Here is a 17,004-nt window from a genome sequence, read left to right as displayed (position 1 = left end):
GTGTATAATACAAAATTTGTTTATTTAAACATTGATGAACTTTTGGGTTACATCCACCTTTTGGTTATTGTGAACAGTGGTGCTATGAACATTGTTGTATAAATATCTTTTTTGGGTCTCTTCTTTTATTCTTTTGCATATATATCCATAATGGAATCACTGGATCAAATGGTCTTTCTGTGTTTAATTTTTTAACTTTGTTTTAAACTTAAAGTTACATTTATTTTGTGTTTGTGAGGTGTGGAGAGCAGATTATGAGAAGCCTCTGAAGATATAAGCACAGCTGTGGCCAGTGTTCTGTAGGCTGAGTTTGGGCCACAGCATAAGGTGAGAATAAGCTGAAGAGCAGCTGCTTTTCCTAAGATGTTTCTGCAGGCTGAGATTGGCACAGCCCCAGCCACAGAAGAGGACAATGCAAAACAGTTGCTTTTCCTAAGTTGTTTATGTTCAAAGAGGTAGATCACAGGTTTCTGTTGTTACAATAGAGCTGTTGCTCCACCTCCTTGTTTACCACTGGGTATAAAAGACTCGCTGAAGGAGGACAGGATGCTTTTTGATTTTTTGGCTTTTGGGCTTTTTTGGGTTTTTGGATGTGGGAGGCTTTTGGAAGGGAGGATTGCTGGAGGGAGATTGCTGAAGGGGGAAAATGAATGGCTGAAGGGAAATTGCTGAAGGGAAAAGAATTGCTGAAGGGGAATTACTAAAGGGGAATTGCTAGCAAGTCTGAGGGCTAAGATTTTAAGAAAGCTAAAGAGAACACAGGACAGTGAAAGTCTGAGCACTGAGACTTTAAGGAAGCTAAAGAGAGAACAGGAGACAGTGCAAGTCTGGGGGCAAAGACTTTAAGAGAGATTATGCTAAAGAAAATCTAAGCGAAAACATGGGACAGAGTGAGTCTAAGGAAAGAGGTTTTAAAAGACTTTAGAAGTGAGATTTTAAAGAATGGAAAGAAGAAACACTTTAGTAGCAAGGTTTTAAAGAACTATAAAGGAGTAAGGCCCTAAAGAATAAAGATAGAGAACAGAAGCAGAGTAGATGAAGAGAATAATAGAGAAAAGAAGCAATGAGGCTGCTGTGAGTCTCCACCCGAGCACGCAATACACCTTATCCCACTTTCTGTCTGTCTGTCTGTCTGTCTATCCTATGTCCTTTCTGCATCTCCTGTTGTCACTCAGTTAGGCCCAGTTAGGTTCAGTAATAACGAGGGAGTGAGAGAGAAAGCTTGGTTCAGTGAGGTATGTGTTAAAATGAATCTATAACATCTCTTTTGTTGATTGTATTCTGAGGTAAAAATGATAGTATTATTGCCTAGAAGTTGCTTTACATACTCATGATTGTGTACTTAAAAATGTGTCAGATAAGTTATAGAGCACGTTCTTTGTCTACTGAGTTGAAATCAGCCTTTGCTAATCCTACTATCGGGATTATGTCAGGCTAATAATGTTTAGAAAATAGTTTTGTATCTTGTTTCCCTATTTTAAAGCTGTGGTTTAGTGGCCTTTCTTCAACACCATCTCCGATGGAGCTAACTCTGAGTTTTGGATTAAAGTTGACTAAGTGACAAAGGGATGAGGGTTAGTCTGTTTCAGTCCATGTTCTTTCTGTTCCCTTTTGTGAAGGAAATCTTATTGAAGAGTAGATTTCAATTAGCTATAATTTAGATTTTGTTAAGGAAGTTCCATTTTAGTATATAGTATATAGTAGATTGTGCAGAATTGGCTAGACAAATCCTAGAAAGATAAAATTGGTATTTTTGAGGTACAAAGTGAATATATATGAAAGTGAGAATTTCTTACTCTTGAGTTAGTAGATATAGGTAAGAACTTTCTCAATGAAACCCCAGCAGCACAGCAACTAAGAGATAGCATAGATAAATGGGACTTCATAAAACTAAAAAGCTTCTGCTCATCAAAAGAAATGGTCTGTAAACTGAAGAGAACACCCACAGACTGGGAGAAAATATTTGCCACCTACACATCAGACAAAGGATTGATAACCAGAATATATAGGGAACTTAAAAAACTAAATTCTCCCAAAACTAATGAACCAATAAAGAAATGGGTAAGTGAACTAAACAGAACTTTCTCAAAAGAAGAAATTCAGATGGCCAAAAAACACATGAAAAAAATGCTCACCATTTCTAGCAATAAAGGAAATGCAAATTAAAACCACACTAAGATTCCACTTCACCCCTGTTAGAATAGTCATCATTAGCAACACCACGAACAACAGGTGTTGGCGAGGATGCGGGGAAAAAGGAACCCTCTTACACTGTTGGTGGGAATGTAAACTAGTACAACCACTCTGGAAAAAAATTTGGCAGCTACTTAAAAGCTACTTAAAAGCTAAACATTGATCTACCATTTGATCCAGCAATACCACTCTTGGAAATATACCCAAAAGACTGTGACACAGGTTACTCCAGAGGCACCTGCACACCCATGTTTATTGCAGCACTATTCACAATAGCCAAGTTATGGAAACAGCCAAGATGCCCCACTACTGACGAATGGATCAAGAAAATGTGGTATCTATACACAATGGAATTTTATGCAGCCATGAAGAAGAACGAAATGTTATCATTCGCTGGTAAATTGATGGAATTGGAGAACATAATTCTGAATGAGGTTAGCCTGGCCCAAAAGACCAAAACTCGTATGTTCTCCCTCATATGCGGACATTCGATCAAGGGCAAACACAACAAGGGGATTGGACTTTGATCACAAGATAAAAGCGAGAGCACCCAAGGGAGATATGAGGATAGGTAAGACACCTAATGGACTGGTAGAGTGGTTCACATGGTAAGAGTGCCTGCCTAACAATCATGAGGTCCTGAGTTCAAGCCCCAGTGTTGCCAAAAAAAAAAAAAAGACACCTAAAAAATTATCTAGCATTTGTTGCCCTCAACGCAGAGAAACTAAAGTGGATACCTGAAAAGCCACTGAGGCCAATAGGAGAAGGGGACCAGCAACTAGAGAAAAGGTTAGATCAAAAAGAATTAACCTAGAAGGTAACACCACATGCACAGGAAATTAATGTGAGTCAACACCCTGTATAGCTACCCTTATCTCAACTAGCAAAAACCCTTGTTCCTTCCTATTATTGCTTATACTCTCTCTTCAACAAAATTAGAGATAAGGGGAAAATAGTTTCTGCAGGATATCGAGGGGGTGGGGGGAGAGGGAGGGGGTGGTGTGAGTGGTAAGGGAGGGGGTGGGGGCAGGGGGGAGAAATGACCCAAGCATTGTATGCACATATGAATAATAAAAAAATGAAAATAAAAAAAAAAAGAAAGTGAGAATTTCTGCTCATTGCTATGGTTATAATTACAAAAGATTTGAAAGCTTCTTAACTTTGTAGTTTCAAAATGTATTCGTTTGAAGCATAACTTATTAGCCTTAAAGTCTTTTATAAAATACAAACTCTAGTAAGATAGTGACATCTACTTATAGTCCAGGGAGAAGCAGAACATAGGATTTTAAAAGGTAGAGGCCAATGTAAAATTCATGTGAGAATACTAAGTGCTCTGAACATGTCTGTGGTTAAGGTCTCTAGATTGTAGTTTATTTGTAGGTTTTATAGCTACTAAAAGGCTAGTTAGCCAGAATGGGAAACTGTATCTTGCTACAGAAAACTAAATTTTCCCTACTGCATGCTTCCTTCCCTATAGCATTGTGTTTGTCTCCCCAAATGTGAGTTGCTTTAGGACAGAGATGTCATATCTTGCTCTGTTTTTAGCTCCTAACATAATTGCTTATACATAGTAAGTCCTTTTAAATAGTAGCTGAGTTCTCTTCTTACGAAACTGGGGCACAAGTATAACAACATAGAAAGAAGCGAACACTGTAGTTATCAGAGGGGATAATCTAAATCAGAGTTAGTATGTGGCCAGTGCCAGAGGAAACCACTCTAAGGTAGAAACCAGGGTAAAAAAATTTAAGTTTCATGTGGTATGTCAAGCTGTTTCCTTATCTCATTTCCTCGGTACTCAGGCCCACAGTCTGAAATTAATTTGTTTACTTACGAGACATTGAAGCCTGAAAGTCATGAGGTGATGGAAGCATTCAGTTTTAACATAAAGTAATAAAGCCACAATAGGATAATGGGTGTATAGTATTACTTTATGAAGGAGGGAATGGGAGAAATCATCATAGAAGGTACATGAGAGAGAGAGGAGAATACTTCCTGCCAAGACGTTGGTCTGTAAAGAGGGGCTTAGCAGAACACAGTAGAGTCCAGGCATGGAGGAAGAAGGATACCCTAGTCCATTTGGAGCAATTTCTGGGAAGTGTGGTGGGGACCTTTCATTTCTGTTTTTGCCTCTCCTCTTCTTTCATGCTGTTCCATAGACTTTTTAAAAAAAATACTTATTTTATGATTTTATTAGCATATATAGTTGTACAGGGGTATACATTGTGATATTTATGTATGTGTTCACCCCTCTTTTGTTTTCTCTCTTCCTTCCTCCTCTCTTCTTAGGACAATTTCTATGGGTTTCATTCTTATCTTTTCATATATGGATACAAAATACATCCACATACACACCTTTGTTCTGCCTTTCCTTTTTCCTAGCCCCCTGCCAGTGGTACCCACCCCTGGAAAAGATTTGTTCCATAGGATTTTTGCTTTAAGTAATGGGGAGATAGTGTGGAGGATTTCATACAGCTGAGTGATATGATCAGAAATGTGGTTTGCCAGTTTTATAGCCATGTGGAAGATGGATTATAGGCCAGATTCTGGAGAGAGATAGATGGATTTTGGAGGCAGTTGTAGTAGTCCAAGCAAAAACTGAAGCATTCCTGTTGTGTCTTTTTATTTGAAATGTCCAGAATAGGCCAATTACTAGAGAATACTAGTTGCCAGGAGCTGGGGGAAGGTATAATTGGGAGTGATTATTAATACATACAGGGTTTCCTTTTGAGGTTTCTTATTAATATACTAAAAGCCACTGAATTATATATTTTTAAATGGTGAATTTGATGATAGGCAAATTATATATCAATTTAAGAAAGGAGGGGGATCTTGAAACAAGTAGCGGTTGAATGATATATAATGATAGAGAATTGACATTCATAGAGACTGAATATTGGCAATACTCAAAATGAAATAGCATCTGGATCTTAAAAGTTTCTAGTTTGTATGGTTGACTTGATAGGGAAAGATGGTAGAAAAAGAGCAAATTTGGCAAGATACATAAAGAACTGTGTGAAATGTGTAAAATGTGTAATCAAGGCAAACAGTTAAAGATTATGGCCCAGATTTAAAAAGAGATTTGGGGACTTGGAAAGAAATGAACTGAAGAAGTTAGTCAAATTTGTTGATATATCTTGTCTTCCCAACTCCCTTTGGAAGATATGTCCCATTGCTCCTTATCCTCAAGTCTGGTATTCAGGTTGTTCTTGTTTTATAAAGCTGAATTTTATATTACTTTTCAGGCAGAGGCAAGGCTGGCAGCAAAACGGGCTGCCCGGGCAGAAGCAAGAGACATACGCATGAGAGAATTGGAACGACAACAAAAGGAGGTAATTTTGAGGGAAAACCATAATTTCATGTCTGTGCCCCTGCAAATCATACCTGTCTAGTTTGATTCTGATGTTAATTTGGTTCCTTTTGAAACACTGGAATAATCTAAACTGATGTATGTATTTTAACAAGCCATTGTATATCAACAAATTAATATGACATTTGTTTTAAATAATAACACATAGATAACTCTTACTGTTTTAAGTTATTATAGTGTTGTAGGTGCTTTACTTATATTAGCTGATGTAGACTTAGAGATGACAAAATTATTTAGTATAGCCTTAAATCTCCTAAAATTTGGATTATGAAATCTATATAGCAAAACATCATAAAGTTACTCCATTGTACACACACAAACACACACACTACATATATATATATATGTAGTGTGTAGGAAACAGGTTTTCAAGACTGGTGCTGAGAACCATGACAATCTCTCTGTTTCCAAATTCCCATCTCCCAGGGCTCAGGATGTGCCATCAAAGAAGGGCTTTTATGGGATGCTAGAGGTTATAGTGAGACAATGGGATGGAAATCCCTGTAGGCTGGGTGTTGCTTTTCAGAGCACTATCTTTTCCTCTTTTTGAAAGTCATCTGGATCTTACTGGAGCCAGTGTCTACGTTTTCTTTTTAGATAAAGCAGTTCATATGAACACAAGATTAGGAGTGAGCTTATAGAGAATATCATGTGGGAAAAAAAATGGAGTGTTTGGAGATTAGAGAAAGGTTGGGCAAGGGGACAAAAACTAAAGTCCCCAGTTTATCACTTTGAATCCTAATTCTCCTCCTCCAAAATAACCAAATTTATAAGTTTTTTGTTCTGGACATTTTTTCTGTATTTTCATATTTATAATATAAATATGGTTTGCATGTGCACTGTTACATTCCCTTCTGTCAATCCTTTGTTCTAGTTCTATGGGATGTGGGCTGATGTCTGTGTTCTGGCTGCTTCACCCTGAGTTGGGGTGGAGCTGGGAGGTTTTGGAATGGAAGGTCTTGACATGATTATGTTCAGGTCTAGGCAGAAACATAGCAATGGACTTCAACTTCCTGTGGTTAGCTAGCTGAAAACTAAATCTTATAATTTTTGAAGCATATTTAGGGAAGAGAAATATTCATGCAAGAAAAGGGGGAAAAAAAAGAACAAACCAAAAGTACAAAATTGGTAGGATACCAATTTAAAGAAAAAACCCACAAAATACCAAAACATCCATTTATTGGATCAAAAACTACTGTAAAGAAGTAATTGCTGTCAGTACTTTGGTTTGTTGAAGTTATTGTTGGTTTTACTTTCTTATGCATTTCTGTAGTTTACAGATTTTTAGTATGATTTTGTCATCAGAAAGAAAAGCAGCAAAAACATTTAAAAATACACATATAGAACTTGGGCTGATTAAAACAAAAACACTCTCTTACCTTTTTTTATGTATTTATTTTTTGGTCGTGCTAGGGTTTTTACTCTGGGCTTCAGGCTTGCTAGGCAAGAGTTCTACCACTTGAGCCACTCCACCAGTCCAACCCTTTCTTTTTGGCATTGAGTCAGTCCTGAATTCTTATTAAAATGTTTTTGATACTGTATTAGTACAAAGAGGGAAACATCTGTGGGGCAGTATTAAGTACTTTATTTTGATGTTGGTAGATTTTTTTTTTTTTTTTTGGTGGTACTGGGGCCACATACTTATGAGGCTGGCACTCTTGAGCCACTCCATCAGTCCAGTGGTAGATTTTTTGCTGTTGAGAAATTTATGTATTCTGTGTTGTCACAGTTCAATAAGACAAAAACTGTTGATGTTGCTAATTTTTTTTACCTTATGTATTGTTTGAAATATTGAATGCAGTTTTTGACTTGAAATATAAATGTAGCAGTGCATTGTCTTTTATACTTCCAAGACTATACTAAATAATAAGTAGAACAGTTATTAAATATGTTTGTTTGTGGTCATCTAAACTGCATACATCTTTTTATTATTAAACATATTTAGCTTAGCAATTTCCTAAGTTTTGAAAGTGTAATTTTGTATCACCTACCATTGTTCTCTAGGGTAAATATATCTGATTAACTTAAGAATTTTTAGAAAATGTAGTATGTTGGAAAGCATTAAGTTTGTGAAACCTTTGCATTTATAGCCCTCTCATCATTCCTTTGACCGGAAATGGGGACAGATTCAGAAGTGGCTGGTAGGCCAGGATTGCCTGTCCTGCATGTTATGAGAAGTTGCTGAAATAATGCAGTATTGAAATAAAACATTAACTAAAAGCTTGCAAAGTAGAAGTGTTTGGCTTGTATGAATTTAAAGGTCAGAGAGTATCTATTCTATCTATAATGGATCAAATATATTCTTGGATTCCAGCCATTTTCTGTTGTGGTCAAGAACCCTGATCAAGAAAGGTTGAGTAAATGAATATGTTTTCTTTTCATGGGTTTGTTCTTTTTTTCCCCTCAAGTCCTCCCCTTTCTCTTCTCTCTCCCCCCTTTTAAAAAAATGAGTTCACAAGGTCTTCATTGGAAGATGCCTGAGTCATTCTGCCTTGCCCTCTGAACTGTGGCAACTCTCTTAGCTCCTTCTCAAGTCCTCTATCACCACAACCAAATTTGTTAGCTACAAAAAGAAATTGTTAGCCAGCAGTCATTGGAAGATGCCTGAGTCATTCTGCCTTGCCCTCTGAACTGTGGCAACTCTCTTAGCTCCTTCTCAAGTCCTCTATCACCACAACCAAATTTGTTAGCTACAAAAAGAAATTGTTAGCCAGCAGAATATTAGTTATTGTAAATCACTACTAAATTTGGCCTTTTTTCCCCCAAGGTTGATAAGTTCCCCAATTGTCTACTATTGCAAGATTCTGAACTCAGTATATAACTAGGCTTGGGAGGTAGAGTATGAAGCCTTAAAATCTCATGTGAAGGTTTGTAGTTATGTATATGTTCATGGGAAATGCTCACAGATATTTTTCTCACCAGATTCTCAAAGTCTGTGATTCCCAAAGAGTTAAGAATCCCTGTCTTAATTGATGCTAAACAAGCAGCTTTGATAGCAAATCCCTTCTATAGCAGCATTTTAAGGTACAACCAGAATTAAAGTATTTGCGACTGTGATGACCTATGACTTTGAAACTTTGTCTAAGTGACAGTATTTTATAAAAAGAGAAAAAGATGCTTGGTAACTTAAAACTAAGCGGCTTCTCATGTATATGTTTGTTATTTTGGAGTGGAATCTCTTTAATGTAATTAAAACTAAGCGGCTTCTCATGTATATGTTTGTTATTTTGGAGTGGAATCTGTTTAATGTAATTTTATTTAATGTATCTTCTGCATGTAACTGAGTTAGACTATTGATTATGCATTAAGAATATTTTGTGCAAATATAAGAAATGACTTGAAAAGTTTCCATGGATGGTGAGGGCATAGCTCAAGTGGCTGAGTGCTTGCCTAGTATGTATAAAGCCTTGGGTTCAATCCCCACTACTACAACAATGCACATACAAATTACATGGAAACATTAATTTGTTTTAATTATGCATTATAATTTTTCTAGTAGTACTTGGGTTTGAACTCAAGACCTTGTGCTTGCCAGGCAGGTGATCTACGCTTAAGCCATGTCTTCACCCCATTTTGCTTTAGTTATTTTTCTTAATAGGGTCTTGCATTATATGCCCTGGCTGCCTGAACCATGATCATCCTTATTTATGCTTCCTGCATAACTGGGATGACAGGGGTGTACCACCACGCTCAGTTTTTTTGTTGGTTGAGATTGGGGGAGGGTGTCTCGTGAACTTTTTGTCGTGGGGTGGCCTCAAGCCGAAATCCTTTTGATCTCTGCTGAGTAGCTAGGATTACCGCTGTGAACCACCAAGCTAGATATGCATTATAATTCTAAAGTTAAACTGCCTGATATTTTAGTATCTTAGGACAGACCAAAAAAATTAAAGAAGCAGGAAAGCATATACTAAAAGTGTAAGTATTTGATTTCTTTGTTCAAGGGCTGAGAAGATAAACAATAATCTTTTAAAAATTCAGTGATATGTATGCAGTTTAAGTAGTGAAAGTGCTAGGTTTATGTAGAAGGGGAGCAGTTTTGGTCAGAGGCTTAAATTGTAAGTGGTGACTAATCCAAGTCTTGATTAATAGCAAGGAATTGGACATGCAGAGAAGAAAGTTGGACTTTGAATTTCTGAAAGATGAAAAATTCCTTATACTTTCAGGTGATTATGTTCTGGGGTCACATGACTCAGGTTTTAATGCTCCATTGCTGATAGCTCAGTGTGGAAAAGTTTAGAATTTCATGTGATTTAATTACCTGCTAGGTGGTGGGCAGTCTATTTTACAAACTGCTTAATGCATAACTCAACATAATTTTAACCAACTCTAAAATATTTTTCAAGATTATTTCTACTTTCTTTCCATCAAAAGCATGTGACTGCAGCAAACTGAGGTTTTGAAGCTAAATGTTCCAAACCTGCTTGTTCTAAGAAAATGTTGCAGTGCTGCTAACTGACTGTTCTTTGCTCCCTTGTTTAACAACTGTTCAGTGATTAACCTTCCATGTACTTTCTCCTTTCCTAGGAAGATTCGGAAAGGGCCAGGTATTCCCACCGGTCCAGTCATCATCGTCATTACCTGGTTTGTAATAACCTATAAACTTGCCCTTAATGCTTTTCCTCATGACTTTATGTAGTCACTCACAAACTTTTTTACTGTTTGTTTGTATTTTTTATCAGAGAGATCAGGATACATTGCCCCTTTGCAGTCTTGGCAGTCACGGGGTTAGTATTTTAAGTTGTTTACCAATCACAGTATCAAAGTTTATAGATGGGAGCTTTCTTCACAATCAACAATTATCTGAACAATCTGACAATGCTTATTTATTCCTTTGCTTTTTTTTTTAAATGTAGAAAACATTCCCAAAGTTCTTTAATTGGAAAGTGATGCTTTCCTTCTAATTATTGATGCTTTCCTTCTAATTATTGCTATAAGTAAATCAATTCTAAGATCTTAAATATTTTCATCTATTAACATAATCTTTCTGTAGAAGATCCTTTGATTTCAGAAAACTATCACAAAGTAATAGGATTGATTTTGCAGAATAACTCCTGATTGGCTGTAATTTCCTACTTTCATGTTTTATAAAATGACAGTTTATTAAATGGAAAATAGGTTTGGGATTTGCCTGATTAATTGCAATTTTATTACATGGAAACACTGAGCTATTGATTTGAAAGATTCTTTGCAGGTCATATGTATAGGAATTATGCTCTGACATTTTCAACATTTTATAGAATGCCCCAGATTTTTAGTCTAGATTGTTACAAGTTTAGATAAATGAGAATTTGCTCTGTAAAGGCATGCATATTATGCTGAAACACTGATTTTTCTTAAAGAACTGTGCTTTAGGGCTGGTGGAGTGGCTCAAGTGGTAGAGTGCTTGCCTACCAAGCTTGAGGCCCTGAGTTCAAACTCCAGTACCACCAAAAAAAAAAGAATTGTGCTTTAAACCTTTAAGCAGTGCTTTCCATTTGCATAGTGATAATAATGAACATACATTTACATCTACGTTTTTCAACGGTAAAATGATCTTTTATGATAGAGTCTGTATTTGTTAGTTTCCTCCAACTCTTAATTTTCCTTCTACTTTATGTCATGTATAAAATACACTAGGATAAACTGAATGTGTTCTGACATACTGGTTACTGACATTTTGTATTCATAAATAGTCCATCACACTTATTTTCTTTCAGTGAATGTAATCCACAGTCTTTTTACAATAAGGTTTTTTTTTTTTTTTTTTTTTTCCTGGCAGTATTCGGGTTTTGAAGTCAGGGACATGTGTTTCCCAAGCTGGCATTCAGCCACTTGAATCACACCGCCAACCCTTTTTGCTTTAGTTATTTTTCAAATGTGGTCTCATGTTTATGCCCAGGCTGGCCTGGACCAGGATCCTCCTGTTTATACTTCATGCATAGCTGGGATGACAGGCATGTACTACCACATCCAGCTATGGGTTGAGATGGTATCTGGCTAACTTTTTTTGTTTTGTTTTTGGCTCAAATCAAAATTCTTTTTGTTCCCTATCTCCTGAGTAGCTGGGATTATAGGGGTGAGCCCTAGAGTAGGTTTTTAAACTGGTTTTTGAATAAAAAATATTTTGGCTAGTTACAAACTTTAGATTTTAAGGGTATTAACAGATTTAAAGTAATCAGTGGTTTAAAAGTGATTTTATTTTTTTAGGAGAAAAACTTACAAATTTGCTATGCTTCCCCTGGGTGTACTTGAATCATACAGCAAGTCAGCATAGGCTTCAAAGCCTTTGAGTGTGAAGTGCGGTGAAAATAATCCCACCTCCATTTTTTATTTATGGCTGTATCCTTTCCTTTTTATTATAATGTTAATAGTATGAGTTTTAACACTTGTTATCAAGCTGATTATTTGAAAAAATATATATATATATGACCTTGATTTTATTAGTTACCTTACAGTATAACCTCTCTAGAAGCCTGTAAAACAAATCTGTAAATAAGCATACAAGGAATCTACCATTTACCTAGTGTCTATAAAATATTAAGATTATCTTTTAATGAAAATTGTACCATTAAATAAATTTGAGATGTAATTTTTACCTTCCATTATATTTATATTTTTATTTTTTGGTGGTCCTGGGGTTTTGGAACTCAGGGCCTCATACTTGTTAGGTAGGCACTTTACCACTTGAGTTATTCTGCCAGCCCCTTTTTGTGTTGGGCATTTTCCAGATAAGGTCTTTCGAACTGTTTGTCTGGTTTGGCCTCGAATCTAGATCCTCTTGATCTCTGTATCCTGAGTAGCTAGGATTATAGGCTGTGAGCCACTGGCATCCGGCATCACCTTCCATTATTTTTTCATTATAGAAATTATGAAAATTTATTTCTAGTGGATAGAGTAAAGCTCCCAGTATTTTTAAAAGCTAGTGTGTGAGGGCTTAGGTTGTAGCTAGGGTAGAGCACTTAATTGGGATATGGTATAGGCCCTGAGTTCCATTCCCAGCATTACAAAAAACAAACAAAAAATCAGTGTGTAAACTTGAAGGTTAATAACTTTTACACCCTAGAGGAGATTCCAGTACTTTACTGTCTGTAATTATACACAGTAAACACTTTTTAGATGTGTAGACTTTCTCAGAAATGTCTGAAAGATCACTCATACATTGATGCAGAGAAATATAATTGAGATAAGTTTTTTTCCTGTTTTATTTTTTATGTATTTTTCTTTGGTGGGACTGGGGTTTGAACTTGCAAAGCTGGTATTCTACTACTTGAGCCAAACCAATAGTCTGTTTTGCTTTTTATTTTGGAGATGGGGTCTCATGAACTATTTGTTTGGTTGGCCTTGAACCTTGATCCTTCCGATCTCAGCCCCGCCAGGTAACTAGGATTATAGGTGTGAGCCACTGGTGCTCTGTTTATAATTTATTTTATTTTATTCTTGCAGTACTGGGGTTTGAACTCAGAGTCTTATGCTTCTAGGCAGGCACTCTCATCATTTGAGTCACTCCACCAGCCCTTTTTTGCATTGGGTATTTTCAAGATAGGATCTGGAGAACTATTTGCCTGAGACTGGTTTTGAACCAGGATCCTCCTGATTTCTGCCTCCTGCATAGCTAGGATTACAGCACGTGGCTACATATTATTTTGTTGAAAGGTGACTTGCCAGAAGCTATTTGGGCTGGAAGTGTTGGTATAAATGCTATAGATTTTAAGTGTAAAAATTAAAAGGTAGTTCAAGACTCTGGTAAGAGTTGGGGGAAGAAGAATTAAATCATCCAGCCCTGAACTTAGAATTGAAATAATCTCTGTTTGTAATTATGTGTATATTAGATCATTAATAGTGTAGAACATCAGTGACTGCCTTTAAAAACATCTTACAAGTGCTTGGTTAGTGGTTTATATAGTGAGGCTCAAGAAGACAGTAAGGTACAATCCAAAATTAGAAGATGAAGTATTCTTGGATTACAGTAGTTGGGATAATTACTATTTCTCTTTGGTAGAGATTTCTGCTGTTCTGTGTATTTAGTTTATATATATGATATGTGATACATGTCATATCACATATAATATAATGTATATATGTAATATCAGTGGCCTTGATATAATTTTAATGGATTTAGTTTTTGCAATATACTTGCAGTTTTTTTGTCATTTACTACTATACTGTTTAATTTCATTGAAGAGCCCATCGAAGGATATTACTGGGACACATTGGAGCAGAGCCAGTACATCCAAAAGGAGAAACATGATGGTGTGTAATAAAGAAAAATGAGTTTTATGCATTCATTATTGATTTTCAGTGTCCTGGAAATTTGAGTCAGAGGTACAGTTTAGCAAAGACTGACACTTACCAAACTTTGTTTCTAAAACCCTTTTGCAGTACTTTCTGTTTTATTTCCCTTTGAAAACTTTCAGGCAAGTTTCTCTGAGAGTTAAATTTTTTTTCTTTTAAATAGGTTATAATAGCAGATTTGGAAATGTTTTAGCCAGAATCCTTAATACTCTCAATTTCCCTTCTTTTGATAATTATTTGCTTTTAAACCACATAAAACCAATTTTCACTTACTGAGGAAGCTTCTTTTTGTTTGCCCAGTTGTTCTAGCAGCAGTTGATTTGTCCAGCTTTCCTTGTCTGGTATATTCAGCAGTTTTAAAAACCGGCTCTACTCTGCATTATATTTTGGAGAAAGAAAATTGAAACAGGTTAATTTTGATTCAATTTGTTAAAACATATGGCTGTAAAATGCTGTTGGTACTACAGAGAGAATGGGAAGACATAATACACGACTTTCTTTTTAGTAACTTACCTTGTTGGGAAGATAGGGCAGTTTACCTGAAAGAATGTGTGACTCAAGTAATATGTGTTGGGCCATTTTTTTACTTTAAATTTTAACAAAAGAGTTAAAAAGAGATACTTTTAACTGAGAAAAGAAGTAAATGAAACTTCTATAGAGAAGGAACTTTATTTTCAGGAAAAGGGCACTTAATACATAGACACATTTTACTATTGTACCATTTGCCAAATGCTCACTTTTATGCACTTGAGAAAAATTTGTAACAAGATTTTATTATTCATGTAATAATAACATGATTGCTTGATTTGGTTTCAGGACAATTTAAGAAAAGTACACAAATGCAGATATTTTGCTCCCATACTTTTTGGTATTTACTGTGATAACATTCCAGTGAATTTATACTGGTGGTAAAATTGTACCACTTAGGTTTATACTATGTGAAATACATTTTTTGAGGTTTCTGCTGTAAATTTCGTAAATGATCATCTCATTAAGTATGAAGGGACAGATTTTGCTTTGAACTATTATTTTAATGCCTTATTAAGTACTAGGTTGTATAATCTGGTCTTCTAGTATATATTAAAGCTTTGAAAATTATGCTCTCTAGAAGAAACACATTTTATACCATGATCCAGTATATGCTTGCACAAAATTAAACATATATATGCATATATGTACATATATATGGTTTTTTGTTTGTTTTAAATTTTTGGGAGGAGGACAGGGTTTCACTACATAGCATAGGCTGGCCTCAAACTCATGATCCTCCAGCCTTAGCCTCTCAATTGCTGAGATTACAGGCATGCACCACCATGCTCAGCCTCACAGAATAAAGTAAGTCTTACTATGTACAACACTCTTCAATATTTTCTATTTTTTTCATTTTTTTGGTGGGGCAGGACAGGGCTTGAACTCAGGGCTTTGCACTTCTAAAGCAGGCATTCTACTGGTTGAGCCATTCTTCCAGTCTGGTTATTTTCAGAGATAAGGTCTTGTAGACTATTTGCCTGGGCTGGCCTCGAACCATGATCCTCTTGAGCTCAGCCTCCCAAGTAGCTAGGATTACAGGTGTGAGCCACCCACACTTGAATTCTATGTCATTTTTAAAATGCTGGTTGAAACCATGAAATTGATTTTGTGAATGAGTTGCAACCTATACTTAGGAAAACAAAAGGGAATAGTTGTAGAAGATTTTTACCAAACAATTAGTATTTATACTCTCAGAAGAACATCATTGCCCTTACTTGTTTTATATGTTGCCTTTTTTGACAAGATTGTTTTTAAAAATACAAGCTAGAATGCTTAAGAAACAATGCTAAGAAACCACAAGTCTTTCTGTCTACTTACTACTTAATTCATTTTCTTAGATTTGAAATATGACATCATGCATATTAAAGCACCCTATATGAAATGTGGGTTTTGCTGGTTTTATCATTAATTTTGCATATTTTTCCTTGATTTACCTTTTATGTCACATTTGTATGCATATAGTACATTCAGCATTTTGCTTGGACCAAATTTCTCATTTTGTTCAGCATTTTCTTGAAGTTTTTCAAGTGTGTGTTTGCAGGTAGATCCAAGGAAATGCTCTCATTTTGATGCAGTGATTATGCTTTCGTAAGCTTGATTATATTTGTTATATATTCTTGCTGCATTGCCTCATTTTTTGCTTTTGCCATTTTTCAAACCATGGGAAAAGACAGTAATTGTCACAATAACAAGAGATAAAGCATCTTTAACTTCAGAATGCTTAATTACATTTAAAGGCTCCCTTAGGCTGTTTTGTGCCACAGTGTACTAAGATTGAGTCATTTTGTCATTACTGATTATGATGTTTGTTATTTGAAAGAAAACTAGGGGTTGGACATATAATTCAGTGGTAGAAGGCTTGCGTAGCATGTTTAAGGCCCAGGGTTTGATCCACACAGTACTGGAAAAAAAAAAAAAAAAAAAAAGGAAGAGAGGGAGACATACAGGTATGGACTTTTTTGTGTGTTTTTTAAATTATTATTAGCATCATGCCCAGCTCCAAACAGAAAGTTTGTTTATTTTTGTCATACTTGGGGTTGGACCCAGGACCTCAGGCCTGCTAGGCAAGCACATTGCCGCTTGAAGCATGCCCACCCTAGCTGTAAACATACAGTTTTAAATTTGTATACAGTTTTAATAATGACTCATACTAAGAAGCAATAGGAGAATATTTTTTAATTGAAATGAAATAGCTTTTGTGTTTAATAATTTTTTTGCTTTTAAAGTAGTGCTGGATTTTTAATAATTGCAAATATTGCCTTTTCCCTCTTTTATATCCCTGACTTCGGAAATACAACCAACTTTCATCTTTTTCTGAAATCCAGTATGATACTCTCAAGGATAAATCATCAAGAGTTTCGTCACTAGTATGTAATGCATGACTTTGTGTTAAGTGTGCAGTTTTACTTTACAAACACCTGTTGTTGCTAATCATAGATTATGACTAACTTTTCATGGTCTTATCTTTTGGGGGAAAATTATATCTAATAAAGGAAAAAGTGTTATTTTGCAGTTGTTTATGATTTCAATAAAATTATTTTCCTTTAGAATGTTAGATCAGTGGCTAAGAGTGTGACTTAATGGTAGTGCAGCATGTTTGAGGTCCTGAATTTGATCCTTAGCATTGCACAAAACAGAACAAA

The 17,004-nt window shown here is 35.7% G+C and overlaps 1 protein-coding gene across 40 annotated transcripts in view; it reads left to right on the top strand.

Moving 5' to 3' along the window:
- The window catches only part of Lrrfip2 (LRR binding FLII interacting protein 2), a 118,121-nt gene that overhangs the window by 41,461 nt on the left and 59,656 nt on the right, over positions 1-17,004 (top strand). For 18 of the 40 annotated variants that reach the window (XM_020168961.2, XM_074074166.1, XM_074074178.1 and 15 more), the window contains 6 exons: positions 5,436-5,522; positions 7,651-7,701; positions 10,085-10,141; positions 10,240-10,284; positions 13,721-13,789; positions 16,687-16,728. In XM_020168961.2, coding sequence (XP_020024550.2) covers positions 5,436-5,522; positions 7,651-7,701; positions 10,085-10,141; positions 10,240-10,284; positions 13,721-13,789; positions 16,687-16,728 — 351 coding nt within the window. Of the gene's footprint in view, positions 1-238; positions 328-5,435; positions 5,523-7,650; positions 7,702-10,084; positions 10,142-10,239; positions 10,285-11,808; positions 12,916-13,720; positions 13,790-16,686; positions 16,729-17,004 lie in introns of those variants that run through there. The other 22 variants (XM_074074185.1, XM_074074187.1, XM_074074186.1 and 19 more) reach the window with 13 other exon arrangements.

The sequence above is a fragment of the Castor canadensis genome, chromosome 5 (assembly GCF_047511655.1).
Source record: "Castor canadensis chromosome 5, mCasCan1.hap1v2, whole genome shotgun sequence".
Classification (NCBI taxonomy): Eukaryota; Metazoa; Chordata; class Mammalia; order Rodentia; family Castoridae; genus Castor; species Castor canadensis.
This window is presented reverse-complemented; position numbering and strand designations above follow the sequence as displayed.